General features: G+C 45.4%; 1 protein-coding gene across 1 annotated transcript in view; it reads right to left on the bottom strand.

Annotated features, from left to right (window-relative positions):
- The window catches only part of LOC119967641 (CUB and sushi domain-containing protein 1-like), a 2,889,858-nt gene that overhangs the window by 158,967 nt on the left and 2,709,036 nt on the right, over positions 1-21,855 (bottom strand). The window contains exons 51-54 of the mRNA XM_038800434.1: positions 8,982-9,176; positions 6,315-6,488; positions 4,196-4,369; positions 1,077-1,250 (exon numbers count right to left, since the gene is read on the bottom strand). Coding sequence (XP_038656362.1) covers positions 1,077-1,250; positions 4,196-4,369; positions 6,315-6,488; positions 8,982-9,176 — 717 coding nt within the window. The remainder of the gene's footprint in view (positions 1-1,076; positions 1,251-4,195; positions 4,370-6,314; positions 6,489-8,981; positions 9,177-21,855) is intronic.

Here is a 21,855-nt window from a genome sequence, read left to right as displayed (position 1 = left end):
CCAGACAAGCCACCAGCTGAAGGCAGGGTTCGTTGTTTTGAAATCCCTTTTCAAAACTCGTGTGGGGAACTCTTTTCTTATCTCAGAATGACTGTTGGTTATTCTGGTGGAGGTGGAAATAAACAGGCCTCAGGGCGTTCTTTTGAGTGAAGGCCCAGGGCAATAAAAGTTAAAATGACTCTGCCAGAGGAAACCCTACAGCCTGGAGTTTCTGACTGAATGCTACTGCCAGAAGATCCTTGTTGGCAATCCAACCAATAGTTACAATCACTTCACATCCTGGTAGGACAGTCTGCTGCTGCAACAACTTCAACATTCAAAGTCAGGACACTCGCCTTCCATTTCATATTAATCCACTTATTACTTTTACCCCTCCCCCTCCCTCTGCATGTGACTGTCTTGTTTATGTTTGCATAGAAGTTCGAATGGTAAAAAGGGGAAGCAGTATATTAGCTGGCCGTTATTCTATTAGAAGTATTTCATGTCTTATCTCTATTTGGGTGGCATGGTAGCACAGTGGTTAGCATTGTTGCTTGACATCGCCAGGATCCCAGGTTCAATTCCCAGCTTGGGGCAGTGTGCGGAGGAGTCTGCACGTTCTCCCTTTGCCTGGGTTTCCTCCGGGTGCTCCTGTATCCTCCCACAAGTCCTGAAAGATGTGCTGTTAGGTAATTTGGACATTCGGAATTCTCCCTCTGTGTACCCGAACAGGCACCGGAATTTGGCGACTAGGGGATTTTCACAGTAACTTCATTGCAGTGTTAATGTAAGCCTATTTGTTACAATAAAGATTATTATTACTTTGTTACAAATAAACAGTTGTGTTTTCCTTACAAATCTGTTGCCTGTAAGTTATTGGAGTAGTCAAGGGCCAAAGGTCTCAGAAACTATAAATGAATTATTGGTTAGTTCACTTGTGTTGGGACTCCGGGGTCTGTTGGGCTGGAATCAACCGTGTACTAGCCCCGGGAATTGAAACATATTCAACAGTTGACTGTCAAACAATGTCCTCAAAACATTGAAATATGTACCTTAATCAAAATAAAGATGGCTAAATATACAAGTACTTTTCTTACCTCGACAAGTTGGCAAGGGGCTGTTCCACTGACCATTAGACCGGCATTGAGCTCTCATTGTACCTTGCAGTAAATATCCCTTACTACAGGTAAAGTTTACAACATCATTTAGATTGAACTGACTCCCGTTAGTTTTGCCATGAGTCGGGTTGCCTGGGTGACCACACGTGATTGCTGAAATAATTAAGTTTGAGGTACACAGTATTAAGACAGGTACGAGAAAAAAAACACTTCAGCTCAAACAATTCACAATTGAATATGTTTTGTTTTCAAATCAGTGTTTTAGGTTGTACTCAGCTATTTGAAATAAGTACAATTGTTAGTGCAATTAGATGTGCTGTTACGTGTGAGAAGTGATTGTACTAAAAAATAGAAATTATACTGTGAGCTGATCTGACATGAGGTGATCTGAAATAAAGAATGGAATAGATCAGATGTAATTCAGTGGCTGTTGAGTTCTCATGAACTTTGAATACTGCAAATGTATGTTTACTAATTGCAGTTTCTGTTGTCTATGCTGTCTGTCTTGAAGGCTTGTCTGAATGAATTTTTCATCTATTAAATGTCAGATTTAACACATACTAATTTGATACTGATATCTGGATTTTACATCCCCTCTCTGGGTGTGTTTTTGGCAGGAGAGGCACATAAAACAGAGTGGATGCCCAGCCCACCGCCTTCCCACCCATGCCCAAGCTTGCCCCCATAACACAGTCAGTCGGCAGGTGTCAAAATTCTCAGCCTGCCCACAATATGTAAATAAATAATTAAGAGTCAACTGAACTTGCTAACAAGCCAATTGACCCTGATAATATGCTGCCCACGCTATAACACGGTCGCTGTGGGCATGCGGTTTTTTAGAAGGGAAGGGACTGGGTGCGCTTTGTGCATCAAGGTAAGGCCCCCAAAGATAGTTGGCTCCTCCCCCTTCCTTCATACCTATTTGCTCTCCAAAACTCAATCTTGCCACCCCGCTCCAAATCCTCCCTACCCAATACCCTGACTTACCACACTCTGTGATCCACTCGGCCTTCTTCTTGGGATTGGTTGTAGACCTGTCAGTGCCCACTACTGAACTCTTGGCGCTGCTGAGACTGATGGAACTGTTGATCAACTGGATTGGCCAGCAACTGCTGAGAGCAGGAATCCCTCCCCAGTGGGGGGTAAAATTTGCACTGTGAGCCAAGTTAGTCCACCCACAGCATATGGGGGGGGGGGGGGGGGGGGTGAGAATAGAGAACCATCATCCCCCCTCCCCCCCATCCACTATGATGTGCCACCATAAAATACAACCCATGTTGTGATCAAAGCATTCGACACATTGCTGCCTCTGTATTGCTCGGTATTTGTGAAAAAAGGTGACCTTTGTGAGCACATGTTTAAATAAAGGCTTGAAGAAGAGGATTCATATTGAGCTTGGGATGTGTCGCCGACTGAGACAGCATTTGTTGCCCATCTCTAATTGCCCTTGAACTGAGTGGCTTGCTAGGCCATTTCAGAGGGTATTTTAAGAGTCTACCACATTGCTGTGGATTTGGAGTCACATGGAGGCCAGACTGGTTGAGGATGGCAGATTTCCTTCCCTCGAAGACATTAGTGAACCAGATGGGTTTTGATGACAATCGGTAATGGTTTCGTTGTCATCATTGGACTTTTAATTCCCGATTTCTTTTTTATTGAATTCAGAAATGCAGAAATAGTCCATCTTTAGTAGATGGACTATTTGAAAAAAAAATGAAATGAAATGAAAATCGCTTATTGTCACAAGTAGGCTTCAAATGAAGTTTCTGTAAAAAGCCCTTAGTCACCACATTCTGCACCTGTTCGGAGAGGCTGGTACGGGAATTGAACCCGCGCTGCTGGCCTGCCTCGGTCTGCTTTAAAAGCCAGCTATTTAGCCCTGTGCTAAACCAGCCCCTACATTTCTTCCCACATTTTAAATAGGTTTCATTGTAATTTTATATTTTAATGCATTATACTCAGTATTCTCATATTTTGAGGGTCCCTCGGCATGACTTTTTAAAGTGATGATCACTGTTGTAATGGATTCACGGTAAGATATTTCATCCATTGACTATGAATGGATGTAAAATGTAATCTATGGGCCACCCTCTACGCTCTTCGTAAATAAACACATGAGCAATGATCTTTCGAAGAGTGTCTGTTGAACATGGATTTTACTATCATGATTATATTGACTGATTTTCTGTGTTGACAGTGGTAAAGGTTCACCCAAGATGGTATTCTCCCCCTCAAGGACCAACAGCCGGCACTTTATTCAATAGTGCAGACCCTACACATGAGCACATCAAAGGATGAGCATTAAACTATTCAAAGGTGTCAATGGATGGCTTTACGTTGGTTGCAATTTCTTACTAGGAGAACAAAAAATCTCAATGTAAAAAAGAAATCGACAAAGAAGGGCAAAAATAGCTAATACTTGAAGTTTCAAAACAATTTATGCAGGTCAATAATGACAACATTTCTTAAATTTATCCTTATTTATAAGTGTATTACTTAGATTCTGCATTCATAAGTAAGAACAAATATTCTGGGTGGAATAAAATAGCAACCTGTCTTTCAAAATTCAGAAATTTCCAGGTGAGTAGAAGTTGCGTAAGCCTAGAAAACCCAACTACGGTGAAATGGGCTGTCAATTCATTTTGCACAATCTCCAAAGACAAATGACATCCTTTTGGATTCTATTTAACATTCACTTTGGATAATAGTGTATGGAAGTTAATTCTGGATTCGCCATTTGATAAACGGTACACCCATTCAGCTAACTTCTCAATAATGCAAAGTAAACTCAGGCAAGAGTGTATAATTTAATTTGATAGCTCTTTCTTAAGGCCATGTCCAGAGGTTGACACCACCCTCATGGCTTTTGAGTTTGCTGACTGTTAAACCAGTTGAGAGGGCAACATGGGAATTATGTTGGTGCTCTTATTAGCAAAGTCCCTGACAGTAAGGCTGATAAAAGTCCGATGAACTCTCACAGAGTACAAAACTGTAACAATATCATCTCGATTCAATGCCATAAAAACAGAAGGGACAATACCCAGATTTGTAAAAGTAGATGAAGTTAACCTTTACTGCACCAAAGTAAAAGTACTTACGAACACAGACTGCCGGCTGTCCTGACCACTTATGGTCCTGTTGGCAAATTCTCACAGATGAACCAACAAGACGGAAACCTGGATTGCACTGATAGACAACAGTGTCACGATAACTAAAACCATCTCCACTGATATGGCCATTTACAATTGGATCCGGAGAGCCACAATGACCAGCTAAAGTTTGTAGAAAAGGAAAGTAGGTAAGACAATCAACAACCACAATATTTCAATGTTCACAGAAAAGAATCATTGACCTCTGAGAAATATAGACTTATGCTCAAGGGAAATGAGATGTAATCAAAGTCACCACAGTTCCTGAGGACCATAGGCTGTCCTCCCTCCTTTTTATTTTCAGAGATAGTTGACTGGGGGTCATTTAACCTGAGGGTCAGCACAGGCACGGGGCAAAGTTGAGAAGATTGGGTCTTTGTGAATAACCTCAGCTGGTATGGGAATTGAACCCATTCTGTTGGTAATGCTCCCCATCACGGACCAACTGTCCAGACAACTGAGCCAACTGACCCCCCCCCGCCCAAACTGAAGTGGAGAATGTGGGATGTGAGTACATAGTAAAGTGCTACAATTCCAGATTGAAAATCTGAGGAATGGAAACACCTTTTTAACCAGGAATTTATCAGACAAATAGGACACACTGAGTGCCTGGAATTAGACTTTCACATTTCTCAAATTTGAAAAAAAAACATTGGTATAACTGAATATAAAAGATACCGGTAGTTCAAAATATACCTCTCCCAAACATGTCAGCCGACATAATATCAGAAACAGAAATGGCACATTTAGATGTTACAACTCTTTAGTGATGCAATGTGAAATGTCATTTTACTTTGGAAGAGCGCATGCAAACGATAGAAAATCAGCTGAATCGTGATCATAAGGACACAGTATTATGGAGGTAATTGTCTGATTTCATGCTCCTGGCAGGAAGATTCTTCTGCTCAAAGTACATATTGGAAAGCGGATGTGTGCTTTGATAATTTCTCACCATTTAAATGAATAGCTAGGGGTTATGCAATATGTGCACCTGAATTTTTAATATGGGCTATCAGTCCGTTTCAGGCACTGAATTGGAACATTATGTTTTAGAAAATACAATTACCTGCACCAGCTGTAAAAAGATGCAAAGGAATGCATTTTTCTTTCCATTTTGGAGATCCAGTTTTAGATCAATACTGGCCTAGTGCAGATATGGTGTGGGTTTGTTGCAATTAAATTTCCCTGCACTCTGCTTCAATAATTTAGCTTACTCATGCCCCACATGCACATATTCTGACAATGGCATTTAGTAAATGTGTCAATCTGACACACACCATCTTCAAGGCTGCAGTTTTAAGGCTGCATGGAGTGGTACCGTGAATTTAAAGACATAAGAACATAACAAATTGAGCAGCAGCAAATCATTTGGCTCCTTGGTCATTCAAGATAATCACGGCTAATTTCCTATCTCAAATCCACTTTCCTACCCGCTTCCTTCCCTTCGTTCCCCTGATCGGAAATCTATCAATCTCAGCCTTGAATATACTCAACGATGGAGCATCCACAACTCTTTAGGCCTAATTTACTCAGCCTCTCATGAGCCTCTCATCTCAGTTAACCAATCTGATGAATCTTTGCTGTACTCTCTCCCACACATGTACATCTGACATCTGCGGAATAACCCATATCCAATCGGTACGATGTTCAAATCTCCCAAATACAAGTAACCTTTGACTCTTAAATCCCTAGAAGTTAAATGGCTTTGATCCCATCGGGCTGAGCTTAACTGAAATTCTGGTCTCAGTGCTGGGAGGTCAACATTTTTACCTCTGCATGACTTCATTTTTCACGATGTGGAAATGCCGCGTTGGACTGGGGTGGGCACAGTAAGAAGTCTTATAACACCAGGTTAAAGTCCAACAGGTTTGTCTTGAATCACTAGCTTTCGGAGCACAGCTCCTTCTTCAGGTGAATCCTTCTTTTTTCACTGAACCGTGATATTAAATTATACCCATCTTCAAAATGACTAGCATTTATGATGTATATTTAAAGTGGAATACATTTGTTGCTGTAAGGTGGACCTGAGATACTTCAGTTGCAGGTGCTGGTTGTCTATGATACATACCTAGGCATCTGGTTTCCACACCACTCCACAGCCCATTTACTTGGCACTCTCGAACATGAGATCCAGCCAGTGTGTACCCAGTATTACAAGTGAAGATTGCAGTCGCCCCATATGTCTGTAGTGTCCCAATCTTATTGCCATTTGGTGGTGAAGGGAGATCCCCGCATGAGACAACTGGTGAAAAAAATGTCATATTGTTAAGAATAGAACCCAGTAAACCTGCTGGAATTGTTTATAAGTTCTTATCTTGTGGTCAAGTATAGCAGTTCAAGTATGAGGACTCAGATTTAAATGTTTCAAATGAACACTCATTGATCATTGTTTTTTTCCATTGGATGTATTTTCAATATCAAAATGAAATCTGATAAGGCAGTGGATGCTAATAAGGTGCCTGACTGTGGGCAAATCACATGAGTGACTGATCCTGATAGTACTCAATATCCACATCTGCACGGGCTGCAGCACTGGCCATTAGATAATAATCAGGAGCAAGAATCTAATTGATTTTTCACCATACTAGTTTATTGTAATATCCCTAACTTTACTTCGGCAAAGGTCAGATGTAGACCAAGGATTACATTGTGGATCTTCCTGCTGTGCGGGGCTCAGCTGCACATCATTCTGTGAAGCCATAGCTTGAATGATTCTTAAGAAACATCTTTGAAAGAAGAAAAATTTAAAAATAATCAAGAAATTACAAAAGGAGGTCTAGAATTGAATGTGGAGGGAATGTTAGAAGCACTACGTCCATCTTTTACTGTTAATCAGGCAACAAATAATATTCATAATAGTATCTTTGGTGAAGTGAAGGCATCTTATGCATTGCTCCTGAGTAAAGTTAATGGAAGAGAGATCTTCCTCAATGCCTTCTGTAGTGTGGGTGTTTGCGGGGTGCTCTCCTCCTCCTTTTTGGGGCAGATGCTCCTGCTTTCTGCTGGCTTCCTTGGTACTCTGCTGCATTGTCTAACCCCAAAGTCAGCAAAGCCAGATCAGCCAAGACTGCAGCTAAACTACCTCACGGTAGCATGGTGGTTAGCATCAATGCTTCACAGCTCCAGGGTCCCAGGTTCGATTCCCGGCTGGGTCACTGTCTGTGTGGAGTCTGCACGTCCTCCCCGTGTGCGCGTGGGTTTCCTCCGGGTGCTCCGGTTTCCTCCCACAGTCCAAAGATGTGCGGGTTAGGTGGATTGGCCATGCTAAATTGCCCGTAGTGTAACGTTAATGGGGGGATTGTTGGGTTACGGGTATACGGGTTACGTGGGTTTAAGTGGGGGATCATTGTTCGGCACAACATCGAGGGCCGAAGGGCCTGTTCTGTGCTGTACTGTTCTATGTTCTATGTACCTATGAGGCATCAACAGCAGAGCAACACAGGCAGTCGGCTTCTCTCCTCACACAAAATGAAGCTTCCAGAATAAACAAGCATCACACCAAGAAATGATTAGTAGCCTGAAATAGCAAACCAGCAACTAAACACTTAATGCATTTAAAATTGCTCTTGTGAGGGGTCCCTTTCCTGCCAGTTTGTTCCACGTGTTGCTGAGTGACTTCTGCACGTTGAGCATCAGGTACTCAAATTTACTAGAATCAGAAACAGGCCCTGTAAGAAGACTATTTCTGATGGACACAACTCAATCCAGTGGAGATATACCAAGTAGTTCTGATGGAACAGCACCACCTCTGTTGCTCTCCCCACTAACACTGCCTGACCTGATTTTTTTCTGGTATTTTCTGCTTCCAATTCAGCTTTCCAACATGGCCAATAATTTGTTGTTCTGGCTACACTAACGTGACTGCCACTTCTAGAGTATAATGAGCAGGCACTTCCAATCTGCTACAGTGGAGACAAAATGGGTACTGTTCTATCAGGTTTCTGAGCCAATGTCTGGAAGGTTTCATTGCAGTGAAAAATCTCACTTCAGAGGTCAGTTTCATAGAATCATAAAGCACAAAGGAGGTCATTGAGCCTGTCCTATCGGTGCTGCCTGTTTGAAGGAGATAGTCCTACACCCCTGCACCTTTCCAGAGAGCAGCACTGTATTCCATTCGTCATTGGAAATTGCTGCTGAATTTGCTTTCACGCCCATTTCTGGTATTGCACTACAGATCAAAAGAACTCACTGTGGAAAACTAAATGTCCTTATCACTCCTCCTGCTGCTGGAAACAGTTTCTTTCACATCTTTCAAAAGCCTTCATAAATTTTGAATGCCTCTATTAAATCTCCCCTTAACCTCCACTAAACTAAAGGGAATAATTCCAGTTTCTGGTCTCTCTACATAACTGAAGTCTCTCGTCCCTGTAAATCTCCACTGCACCCTCATCAAAGCATTGACATCCTTTGACTTCAGTATCCGCAAATTGCATGCGTGCGAGACATTCACTTAATTCCTGTTAATGCATTAATCTTATGTCAAGTCATGCATTTCAAAGCGTTAAAAGCTTTATCGTAAAATTGGCAGTTCTAACCCTGTACATGCTTCCACAGAGATCTCAGTTCACATAAAGTGTGGATCGATGAATAACCATTGCGTCTGATAGAAAACTACAATTAGAGTGGGTGGTTATTTACAAGTGACCATTGATACAGCTTCTGCCATACATATACTATTAGTCTTGAATTACACAATATTTTTTTTTAAATCAAAAGGACAAAGATTTGTTCTTACTTTTGCAGCTTGCTTTTTCATTGGACCCACTCCAGGTGCCATTAGCTTGACATTGTATGACCTTGTGGCCCCTTAAGTAATAGCCAGGTTTACAGCTCAACATGACTTTGGTTCCATATTCATTCATTGACCCATAAACGAGCCGTCTGACAACATCTTTTGAAAGAACAGTTTCAATAGCAGGACATGACACAGCTGTGAGGAAAAAAACACAAATAAAAGGTGATCTATTACTATTGTACATTGAACACATATAATTATCTCGACAAGGTCTAGATTTCAAGCCTTGCCATACATGACAATGAGATCAACACAGATTGACAGGGCAGGCTGTAGGAGAAAGTTCTGGACCAAATTGAAATTTTTTTAAAGGGTCACTATAGATCCATTACCAATGTCAGTCACCCCTAGTTATGATGTGGAGATGCCGGCGTTGGACTGGGGTGAGCACAGTAAGAAGTCTTACAACACCAGGTTAAAGTCCAACATGTTTGTTGGACTGGGGAAGGAGCAGTGCTCCGAAAGTTAGTGTTTGAAACAAACATGTTGGACTTTAACCTGGTGTTGTAAGACTTCTTACTGTGCTCACCCCTAGTTATGTCCTTGCTTACGCAGTCACAGTATCTCATGGCAGCATTTTTAGAAAGCTTTCTTCCCCACCGTTAGTAAGTGCTTAATTCTTGACCAATTAGGAGATTCAAGTTTTAGATAGACTTGCTCCATTAAAAATAGCTCTCAGTTTGAAAAAAGGCACAGTCCAGGCCACTGATCTACATTCCTTTAGTATGCTGCATGTACTTTGTTCCAGAAGCAAAGAGAGAAAATGTTAGTAAAATGTGCTTGACATTTATTGATGAGCGACCAATTTCTGATGGAACACAGTTGTGACCCCTGGAAATTTAGTCAGACAGATAATTAGTGCTTGTGCCATCTGAATGAGTCTCTGATAGCTAAACAGTGAATGTAATAATAATAATCTTTTTTGTCACAAGTCGGCTTACATTAACACTGCAATGGAGTTACTGTGAAAATCCCCTAGTCGCCACAGAGCGAGAATTCAGAATGTTCCAAATTACTTAAGAGCACGTCTTTCGGGACTTGTGGGAGGAAACCAAAGCACCTGGAGGAAATCCAAGCAGGCACAGGGAGAACGTGCAAACTCCGCACAGACAATGACCTAAGCCAGACTCGAACCTGGGACTCCGGCGCTGTGAAGCAACAGTGCTAACCACTGTGCTCCCGTGCCGCCCACTGTGGTAACGGACTGCATCAAATAGAGTATCCAGTCAATCAGTAGTGCCTTATGTATGTTTCATCGCATTCGTGAACTTGATCTATAAAATGATAAAGTAGTTCACCAATATTGAGTCAACACGGTACTGGTTCTATAAACCATAAAGTGTTGTGGCACTACACAAATTCTAGAATCCATTCTCAAAGATTTTATGGCAGAGCACTTATAAAAAAGTGTCAAGATCGGACAGAAACAGCATGGATTTATGAAGGGCAAATCATACTGGAATTATTTGAGGATGTAATCAGTAGAGTTGATGAAAAATTGGCAGCGGATATGGTTGACTTGGATTTTCAGACGTTTTTCAACAAAGTCCCAAATAAGGGGCGTGATTCTCTGAGCCACACGCCGGGCAGAAGAATCGCCGCAACCGTGCCACAACACTCCGCCGCAAGTGCGCGATTCTCAGAGGTGCAGAGAATCGCCGCCATTTGCGCCGGCACGTTTGACGCGGCACTGGCCGCTGAAATCGGCGGGACCGCCGATTCTCCGGCCCAGATAGGCCGGGCGGCCGTGCGGATATGGTAGAGCCTGCCGGTGCCGTTCATCCCTCGTTGCTGCCGGCGGGAACTCTGCACGAAGAGTCAGGGGGCGCTCTGTAGAGTGGGGACAAGCGCTCCTTCACCCGGGGGGTCCTCCGATGGGGTCTGGCCTGCGATCAGGGCCCACAGATCAGCGGGCCGGCCTCTCGCCCCCCCCCCGGGCCTACTTTGTTGCGCGACCGGTCCCTGAACCCCAACGCCATGTTGAGTCGGGAACAGCGGGCTGAAGAAGTCTCCCGCGCATGCGCAAGTTGGTGTGGACCAACTGCGCATGTGCGGATTGGTGCGGCATCCATTTGGCGCCGGGAAGGGAGGCTGGAGCAACATGGACCGCTCCAGCACCATGCTGGCCTCCTGTGGACGCCAGAGTCGGTTGTCCCCGTGCCCATTTCACCCCCAAGAGATTAGCATGTAAAATGAAAGTGTATGGGATTAGGGGTAGTGTATTGAGATGGATAGAAAACTGAATGGCAGACAGGAAACAAAGAGTAGGAATTAAAGTATTGTTTTTCAAGTGTCAGTGACTAGTGGGGTGCTGCATGGATCGGTGCTGGGGCCCCAGCTATTCACAACATTTATTAATGATTTGGATGCGGGAACTAAATGTAATATCTCCACATCTGCAGATGACACAAAATTGGGTGCCTGGTGAGCAGGGCCGGCTCAAGGCACCGGCAACTCGGGCAGTCGCCCGGGGCGCCATGTGCTAGGGGGCGCCAGAGACTCGGGTCCCACGCATGCGCAGTTGGGCAGATGCCAACCAGCGCATGCACAGTGGCCGCCCTCCGGGCCCCCCCGCTCGGTCCGCTCCCCCCTCGGTCCGACCCCCCCGCTCGGTCCGCTCCCCCCGCCCCCCCCTCGGTCCGCCCCCCCCCCCCCCCGGTCCCCCCCGCCCCCCCTCGGGTCCGCCCCCCCCTCGGGTCCGCCCCCCCTCGAGTCCGCCCCCCCCGCCCCCCCCTCGGGTCCGCCCCCCCGCCCCCCCCTCGGGTCCGCCCCCCCGCCCCCCCTCGGGTCCGCCCCCCCGCCCCCCCCTCGGGTCCTCCCCCCCCTCGGCCCCCCCCCCCCCCTCGCCCCCCCCCCCCCCCCCCCCCCCCAAGGGCGCCGAAGTTCAGTGTGATTTTCTACAAGTTGAGTGAGTGGGCAAAAGATAAGTGGGTAGATGCAGTATAATTTAGATAAATACGAGGTTATCCACTTTGGTAGCAAAAACAGGAATGGCCATTAATTAGGAGAGGGGAATGTGCAACGAGACCTAGGTGTCCTTGTACACCAGTCACTGAAGTAACCCTCAGATGCAGGAGGCTTTAAAGAAGGTAAATGGTATCTTGGCCATCATAACGAGAGGATTCAAATACAGGTACAGGGATGTCTTGCTGCAATTATATAGGGCCTTGATGAGGCCACACCTGGAATATCGTGTGGTCTCATTATCTGAGGAAGGATGTTCTTGCTCTAGAGGGAGTGCAGCAAAGGTACACAAATGCTTCTCCGTGCAATACTTTAGGCATGTCTCTCTTTCAGGTGTGAGGGGGCTAAAAAGTTATCAAAGAGCGATATGCAGAGCCAAATTCAAAAGTAAGCATGACTAAAACAAAAATTAACATAAAAATATTTAAGTAATTAAACAAGACAGCAAAAGGTACTGGCAGCAGGGACAGCCTAGGAAACAGCTCGGTGAATGGCAAGGTCCCTGCAGGCTCTGCTCAGGGGCACAGGGATATTGGGCATGATTCTCCGGCTGCATTGTGCTCCATGGAGAGCACAGCGCAGCTGGAGAATGCTGGGAGAGGCTTCCAGCGACCCTCTCGACAGGCTCTGCGCCACGTGAGATTCTCCGGAGTCCCGCGAGACGTCGGAGTCGGAACCCGGCCCCAAATGGGCGGGACCTAATGAAGCTTGCGGAAATAGGTCATAAACCTACCTATGACCTACCTGCATGGGATCCACCGACCTCCCTCAATTCTTCGGCATCCCCAGGGAGGATGCAGATGGGCGCCGACCGGTACTGGTCCACACAAACGTGGACCAGGCGGAACGGCACCCGGGAGACTCCCGGGCCATCGTAGTTCCCTGGGTGGTCAAGGTAAGTGTAGGGTGGCTCCCTGGCCCTCCCCCTGGAACGTGGACACCTTGACACTGCCACCTTGGCAGTGCCAAGGTGCCCAAATGGCAGTGCCAAGCAGGCAAGATCACTGTACAAGTGCCAGGGTGCCCAAATGCCAGGGTGATACTGCCAAGGGTCAGGGGGCAAGGGCACCATGCCATGAAATGAGGGAGGAAGGAGGGATTGAAGGATGGGAGAGTGCAGGCAGGTAAGTTGGGGCCTCCAGGAGGTTGGGGGTGATGGATGGGTGTCCTAGAAGGGAGGGGCTGCAGTAAGGGGGGACCCATAGAGACCCCATAGTAGGGTGTCCTCACTTGGGGGGTGTGTGGGGCAGTGCATGTATGTGGAGGGTGACTTTTCCCATGGGTGGGGCACCCACAATCTCGCTTAGAGATCGGGGCATCCTTTGAAAATGGCAGCCCAACCTCTAAGTTCAGCTCCCCAGTGCTAAAAAAAATTTGAAGTGTGGGCTAAACCGGTGAGAAACACCCCTGGGTGCATGAAGGTAACTCAGTGTCATTGAATAGGGGTGGGGAACTCGTTGGCAGAACCAGCGGGAAAATCCCTGAAAAGCCCGCCACAAATTAACTTAGAAATTCTTTGGGAGAATCGCATCCAAAGAATACAAGAGTTCAGTGGGGGAACAAAGTTGCTGCCTCACACAAGAAGGTTCTGGAAGGCCAGTCACGAGATTTTCCCCAACACAGTGAAGAGTGTGAAAGAATCAATTTCCAACCTGTGATCTGTCATCTCACACATTACATTCTCCAGGGGCGATTACAGAATGGTAATCACCTCCAGAGCTGTAATGAAGGGCTCCCAGAATAGAAGGCCATGTTTGAACACTTTGTAACTTAGGTGAAAATTCAGCCAGTTGCAAAGTTGGCTCCACATTGGAGACTGACTGTTGAAGCCCATTAGGAGACTGACTGTTGAAGCGCATGGGGACACTGACTGTTGAAGCACATGGGGACACTGACTGTTGAAGCACATGGGGACACTGACTGTTGAAGCACATGGGGACACTGACTGTTGAAGCACATGGGGACACTGACTGTTGAAGCACATGGGGACACTGACTGTTGAAGCGCATGGGGAGACTGACTGTTGAAGCGCATGGGGACACTGACTGTTGAAGCGCATGGGGACACTGACTGTTGAAGCACATGGGGACACTGACTGTTGAAGCGCATGGGGACACTGACTGTTGAAGCGCATGGGCAGCAACTTTCAAGGAGTCACTCATTTCTGCAATTGGCTTTCCCACAGATCAGTGCAATTTTAAAGCCAAACCCTACAGGATGTGGGGCGCCTGTGGGGCGATGGGAGTGGTACATATTACATGTTGCCAACCCTTAGAATGTCAGCATGTTTGCTCTTTCACCAACTTCTCAAATAATTCTGTCCTGGTGCCAGGAAATCAGCAAGGCCAGGCTGCTTTGGCAGCTGCTGAGGTGCTACAGTGAATGGCTGGATCTTCACATGCTTGTGCACCCTGAAGTCGATCAAATTTGCAGGAATCACAATGGGACCAGAGGTAGTTGAGAAATCTGCTGATGGATTCTCCACTATTATCTGAGCAGCCTCCCTTTGCTGGATTAATATAGGTTTGGGATCCCTATCCACCCCACACTGTAAGATTGGCCTTATTAGGAATATTGCAAATAGAATAAGAGCCATTTGCACACCCTGCAAGCTTGTGCTGAAATAGGGAACGTCAAAGTTACGCTGTGGAATAATGGTATATTGTGCAAACTCATGAAAAAGGCCTAAGGTTCCCACTTTTAGTCCTGAAAAATTCCCAGACTACCTCAAATTACCTTGAAGAGTAAGGGGTCTCAAAAATGTGAGCAACAGGCAAAGCTAGACGTTTCAGACCGCTACTATGCAATAGCAACACCAGTAGTATTCTCCACTGACAGGGTGTTGCTGTCAAGCCAAAAGATGTTCCCCTCTCATACAAATCAGTAATGTGGCATATGATTTCAGTGCTTGTGTGTGTCAGTCATATATCCCAATGACTGGTGGATCATATCAAACAGCACATCATTTCAGCACATCATGTCCAAAATTAGATGAGATTCCTCGATAGGACGACACTAACTAAACAATCCTGATTGTGTTAAGAATTACACTGACAACCAATTTAAGATTATCAGCTGGGCTTGCATTGCGGATCACTTATGCTTGTTAAACGTTACATATGTTCATAGGCAGGGCACCGTCTTCTGCAGACAGAAAAACACATTCAGGCATTGTGCCATTTTCAATTAAACAAAAGCATGGGGGAACAACTGTTACCTGGTGCATTCCCCATGACAAAGCCTCAACCACAGTCCACTCGCTTTTTTTGAATTTAAAAAAAATCCAGGGGCGTAGCTATTCCTGGTGCATTCTCCATGACAATACCTTGACCAATCACAGTCCACTTGCCAACCAATCGGCACCTTTTTTCTCACACAGTATAAATTGTTCCTCCCTTTGACATTTGGTATTCTTATGCCTGTTCTGATGAGTGCAAAATGAAAAGCTTCAACAACACAGGCAGCACGGTAGCATTGTGGCTAGCGCAATTGCTTCACAGCTCCAGGGTCCCAGGTTCGATTCCCAGCTTGGGTGACTGTCTGTGCGGAGTCTGCAGGTTCTCCCCGTGTGTGCGTGGGTTTCCTCCGGGTGTTCCGGTTTCGTCCCACAGTCCAAAGATATGCAGGTTAGGTGGACTTGCCATGCTAAATTGCCCTTAGTGTCCAAAATTTCCCTTAGTGTTGGGTGGGGTTACTGGGTAATGGGGATAGGATGGACTTGTGTGGGGTGCTCTTTCCAAGAGCCAGTGCAGACTCAATGGGCTGAATGGCCTCCTTCTGCACTGTAAATTCTACAACATCTTTTGTCAGCAATATTGGAGATTTCTTTCTGGAGACAGGGGACATGGATAAGGTGTTAAAAGAATGCTTTTCATCTGTCTTTACGCAATAAAAGAAAACTGCCAATGTCACTGAAAAGGTGGATTTAGTAAGGAGATTAGATAGCCAAAACAATAGAGGAGGATTGAAAATGTTGCATCCTTGTTCAAGACAGGAAAGAAGGATAATTTGGACAAAGACAGGTCAATCAGCCTCACACAAGTGGGCAGCTAACTATGAAAGATCATAATCAAGAGAAAGAGAATTTCACTTGCAAAGGCACAGATTCATGATTGATAGCTGGCACAGATTTGTTGGAGACAAGTCATTTCTGAGAAATCTGATTGAGTTCCACAATGAAATAATGAGCCGGCAGTTGAAAGTACTGTAGTTGATTTTGTGTATATGGATTTGAAAAATAAATTGATAATGTGTCATATAATTGACCTTTCAGGAAATCTGAAGTTCATCAAAGGGAATCAAAGGAGCAGCAGCACTGTGGTTATGAAATTGGCTAAGAGAGAAAATGCAGAGAGGAGTGGTGAATAAGTGTTTTTCAAAATGGAGATCTGTATTAATTACCTCCACTTAGCGAAAGGGGACATATTTTTAATGTTTGCATAAGATGTAAAACTTGGAAATACAGTAAATAAGAGGATTGTAGGGGGCTTCAGGACGGCATAGCTTGGCAAAACTGGAAGACATATATCAAAGGAAATTTAAATTGATAGAATGATATGAGTAGAGGAGTCACTAATTGTCTTTCAGAGGCAGAAGAGTGGAGTGGAGGTTGCGGTCATAAACCTGAAAGAACATGTTTTCCTCAGGTCCTGCTGTATTTAAAATCAGGGGCTGATTCTTATATTTAATTTATGTTTCCCATTTGCAGCTAGCCAGATTGGCAAACACCCTGGCTGTTGGTGGGAGTTGGGGGAAGCGATTGAGGGGTAGGAGGGGGGGGGGGGGGGGGGGGGAGGGGGGGGGGGGGGGGAAATAGGGTTGGGCACTAGGCCTGAGGCACCAGGCCACAGGCGGAGAAAGGAGAGGGGGAAGGATCAGAAAGTTGGAGAGTTAGTGGGTAGGGGAGGATTGGAGATCAAAGGGGAGGTCAAAGGGATCACAGTGAGATTGGAAAAATTATGGTGGGCATTACTGCCGCCATGCCACCTCACCAACAGCCGAGTCCCGAGCCTGGACCGTTGACTTAACAGGTTCGGTCACCTCTAACCCTTCATGATTTTTCGATGTAAATTCTATGTAAACTCATTCAGACTTCACTGTTGCCCTTTTAAAAAGTGGGGCAGCACGGTAGCATTGTGGATAGCACAATCACTTCACAGCTCCAGGGTTCCAGGTTCGATTCCGGCTTGGGTCACTGTCTGTGCGGAGTCTGCACATCCTCCCCCTGTGTGCGTGGGTTTCCTCCGGGTGCTCCGGTTTCCTCCCACAGTCCAAAGATGTGCAGGTTAGGTGGATTGGCCATGACAAATTGCCCTTGGTGTCCAAAATTGCCCTTAGTGTTGGGTGGGGTTACTGGGTTATGGGGATAGGGTGGAATGGCCTCCATCTGCATTGTAAATTCTATGTAAATTGTATGATGAGTATGAGGAACAGGACAAGGCAGGTGGGCCAGACTGACCCTTAGAGTCGAAGACAAGGTACGCTGAGCTCTATCAAATCGAATACACGCAGTCTCCAAATCAAGATCACTGAAAGATGGCTGCCAATCCTTGATCTCACTTGGGAACTCTTCCACCACCTCTCACCAGGGGTCAGGCCAAGGGATACACCCCGCTTGGTCTTCTTCTAGTGAACGCCTTCAGGTTTAACAAGCCATGTAGCAGAATCAAGACACCACAGAGGTAGGCCTCCACCAGGGAAAGTGCTCTCTCAAGTATGCAAACCTCCTCCTGCACCTCCATAAAACTACCCCGCGATTCTTGGAAGTGAGCCCTGACGGCCTGCACCGCAGAACCAAGATTTTCAGCAAAGGCAACACCTCCATTGGCAGCAATCATGTGATGCATACAGCACCACCAAGACGAAAGCCAATTCAACAGCAACTTCGCCACTGCACGCAAGGCCCCACTCCAGCCGCCACGAACAAACAAGGATTTTAGCATTTTATCTCGGCTCTCGCACAAAGAAGCCTATCATGTTTTCTGGGACATAGCACAAGCCATGTAACCCAAGAAAAGACAAATATGAAATTTACTTGAGGATGAAAATACAGATTAAAAGATGAGCAGAACCGGAGCTCGCGTAAATGCAGCAGCTCCTGCACTCACAACACGTGACCCCCCCCCCCCCCGCAAGGTGGAATCCAGTGAGGGGTTGCTGTCGAGTATAAAGCACCATCTGCTGGTTCTGGATTGAAACTCGAAGGAAAGCAGGAAGGTTATCCCCATATCCTAGCCAATATTTAAAAAAAATCACAAAATAATTGTCTGATGACTGTCACATTGCTATTTGTGGGAATTTGCTGTCACAAATTTGCTGCTGTGTTTCCTACAGTTAAGAACAGAGAATACTCAGTTCAAAAGTTGGCTGTAAAGTGCTTTGAGACATCCAGTGGTCCTGAAACAAAAAATCACTACATAAATATTAATGTTTTATTCTGTAATTTCATAGAAATATAGAAAATAGGAGCAGGGGTAGGCCATTCATTCCTTCTAGCCTGCTCCGCTATTCATTATGATCATGGCTGATCGAGTTCCCCCCAGAATCTTTGATCCCCATTGCCCCAAGTGCTATATCTAACTGTTCCTTGAAAACATACATATTTTGGCCTCAACTGCTTTCTTTTGATTTTACCACTGACGGGGTGGCTTAGTAACCAGAGAACGCCAACCTAAATAAATCAGCCAAGAAAATATGAGATGAAGCAGAACTTTGTTTACTTTACAATGCATGGCTGGTGAATGTGCAGGCAGCAGATTTTATGGTAACTTGCAAAAAGCCATGAGCTTTATACTTGAAAAGGACAAGGTTGGAGGGGTGACACTAATTGCATAGCTCTTTCAAACACTGATATTGGCATAAAGAGCCAAATAACCCTCTTCTCTGCTCTAAGCTTCAATGGGTCAAATTTTAACTTTAAGTCCAGCCTGCAATGCGGGAGACTGGCAGCTCTTCGGGAATCTGAAGGTTTCAGCAGTACGTCTGTCAGTGCCTTTTTAACCCAGGCAAATTAATTCTGCTTGAAGAATACCCCAGGATGATCCAAGGGCATCCTGATTGCCACGTGTGAAAGGTAGAAGTCAACGGGTTGCTGCCCGCTTCCTGATACACCAGCAGTCTCTGGTGTTTTAACCTACCACTCACACGGAAATCCACTCATCTCATCAGGTTGAAACTTTGCAAGTGATTTGAACTGAAGGTGAACTGATGAATTAAATTAACAGTCACGCCTATGCAAAGGACTACAGTTAGACACTAAATATACCAGTGATTTGATAGTTGGGTTCAGATGGCTCAGGAAGGCTTGTTTTAAAAGAGTGACCTGGGATTGATGCAGTGGGGCAGTAACAGGCAAAGAAGTTGTGTTAGAGGGAAAGCAAGGAATTATTACGAGGCCGGCAATGGGGAGTTAAGTGGATCACAAGGAAAGATCAATCTAAGATGGGGTCAGAGGAATGGTAACAATGTTAACTAGGCCAGAATAAAGCTTCATATAATTATTTCCTTGGACTTAATCTTCTGCTGCTGGATCAGCTTGCAGCATAATTGAACAAGTTGAAAATAGCTTACATACTACACAGTGGGCTAATACAGCTGGCTTGTAATGCAGAACAAAGCCAACAGTGCGGGTTCAATTCCCGTACCGGCCTCCCCGGACATGGGGCCGGAATGTGGCGACTAGGGTCTTTTCACAGCCACTTCATTGAAGCCTACTTGTGACAATAAGCAATTATTATTATTATTATTATTACTACTACTACTACTACTAGCCAGTTAGGCTGCAGAGCCTCAATATTCTTCTGGCCACATACCGGCAATAAAGGAAAGAAAGACTTTAATTTACATAACCACTTTCACAAGCTCAGGGGGCGGGGCTTTCCACTTCGGGCCAGCAGAGGCGGCCCACCATTGGTCAGCGGCAGGATTTTTGGTCCCTCCGTTGTCAATGGAGTTTCCAGTTGAATGCTCCCCTTGTTGTTGTGAGCTCCTCGGCAGGCGTGCGCCGTCGGTGGGACAACAAAACCCCGCTGGCATAAACAGCTGGAAAATTCCAACCAGGGTTTTCCAAAGTGCTTCCGAAGCCTAAGTGACATACAGATCAACAACAAGCCCAACCAACACAGGGATAAAAGTATCATGTAATTTTACAGTGAGCATGTTTGACAATATCCCCTCCAGCAAAGGAACAAATTAAAAACAAAACTGTTCCACTGAATACACAGAGGTCAGATAAGTTAGTACTTTTAATGAAGAAATCTGTTACCTCTCGTCTTCTGAATTATGGATAAGATAGTTGTCATATAAGAGTAATAAATCATGTCAAAGATGATTGGAAATAGATGCAAATGCAGCAAAGTATAGCAGAAAAAACTCCAGCAGTAATTCATTTCTATTAGGCAGCACTTGTGTGTCTTTATTGTGTAACTGCATTTTCTACAACTTAATCCAATCTGAAGTGCAAAAGTATGATTTGAATGCCATTTAATCCAAATGATTTATTCCCCTCCAAACCTTATTACCCAAATATAGAACTGAAAAATAGAATTCATGGTGAACAGTAACCAGAGGCTACAATATAACATCAATGAGAAAACAATGACGGCAAAGGTTCCAAAGCCATTACAAAATCAAAATTCAGTGGATGCTGGCGATCTGTAATAAAAACAAAATGTGCTGGAAATGTTCAGCAGTTTGGGAAGCACCTGGCTGGGGAGGGCGGGAAGGGGATCCTTGTGTCCCTCAGCCGCATGTTGCTTGCTGCCGGCAGAATGAGCTCTTTCCGCCACTTGTCAATGGGATTTCCCGTTGAAGCCACCGCATGCCGGCGGCGAACGGGTGGGGGGTGGGGGTGCTGCCAGCAGGAATTGGGAATTCCAGCAGCCAGAGAATTTGAGCCAGCATTTCAGGGCAAAATGACTTTTTTCATCAACCCCACCTCCCCCTCACAGCTGATGTTAATTAACTCTTTGACGTGAGAGATAAATTGCTGCCACCTCAGGTAGAATCTCTCCACCCGTCCCCCAACGGTGGACTTGGTGTTTTCCAGGTATTAAAGTTCAGAAAGTCACCCAAACAGTCCGCGGCATTAGGCGGAGCTGACGCTCTCCATCTCAGCAGAACTCATCTTCAGCTATCAGCGAGGCAAAGGCGAGCGCATCCACCTTCACCACAGTCCACAGACCAGCGAGTCCGATATCTCCATAATGGCTACCAACAGACAAGTCTCCAGATCGCTATTAAGAACCACTGACATGGTGCTAAAGAAGGAGACCCAAAAGCTCACCATCTTTGGACAAGACCAGAACATGTGGTTATGGATGACGGGCCCACAAGAACACCACTCACACCTGTCCTCCACTCCTGCTCATTGTATTTTTGGTTTGATGAGCTCAATGAACTACCTTGATCAGGTTGAGCCCCACGCATGATCAGGTAGAATTTACCCTACAAAGGGCGTCAATCACCACATCCTCATCTGGGATGGGTCCCAACTACTCTTCCCATTTCACCTACACCGACCAAGCAGCATAGATTCCAATGAGATGGTCCACGCAGAGATATTTGAGATCTCCCACCGCCTCACCACCGCATCCCCCACCCCTAGTCCTCACCAACCTTAAGATTTTCTCCAACAGGAAATGCTGTGGCACCAAGGGGAACACATGGCAAGCCCCCCAAAAGAAGTCACACAATTGAAAATATCGGAACAGGTGTCCCTGCTAGATGGAATTTTGCTGAGAACTCCTCCCAACTGGCGAACTGTCCAGGGGCACTCCAACCCTTTCCCTCCTCATGCCTTAAATGTCGAATCCAAACCCAATGGTGCAAACGAATGGTTACCACTTATAGG

The sequence above is a fragment of the Scyliorhinus canicula genome, chromosome 6, assembly GCF_902713615.1.
Source record: "Scyliorhinus canicula chromosome 6, sScyCan1.1, whole genome shotgun sequence".
NCBI lineage: Eukaryota > Metazoa > Chordata > Chondrichthyes > Carcharhiniformes > Scyliorhinidae > Scyliorhinus > Scyliorhinus canicula.
This window is presented reverse-complemented; position numbering and strand designations above follow the sequence as displayed.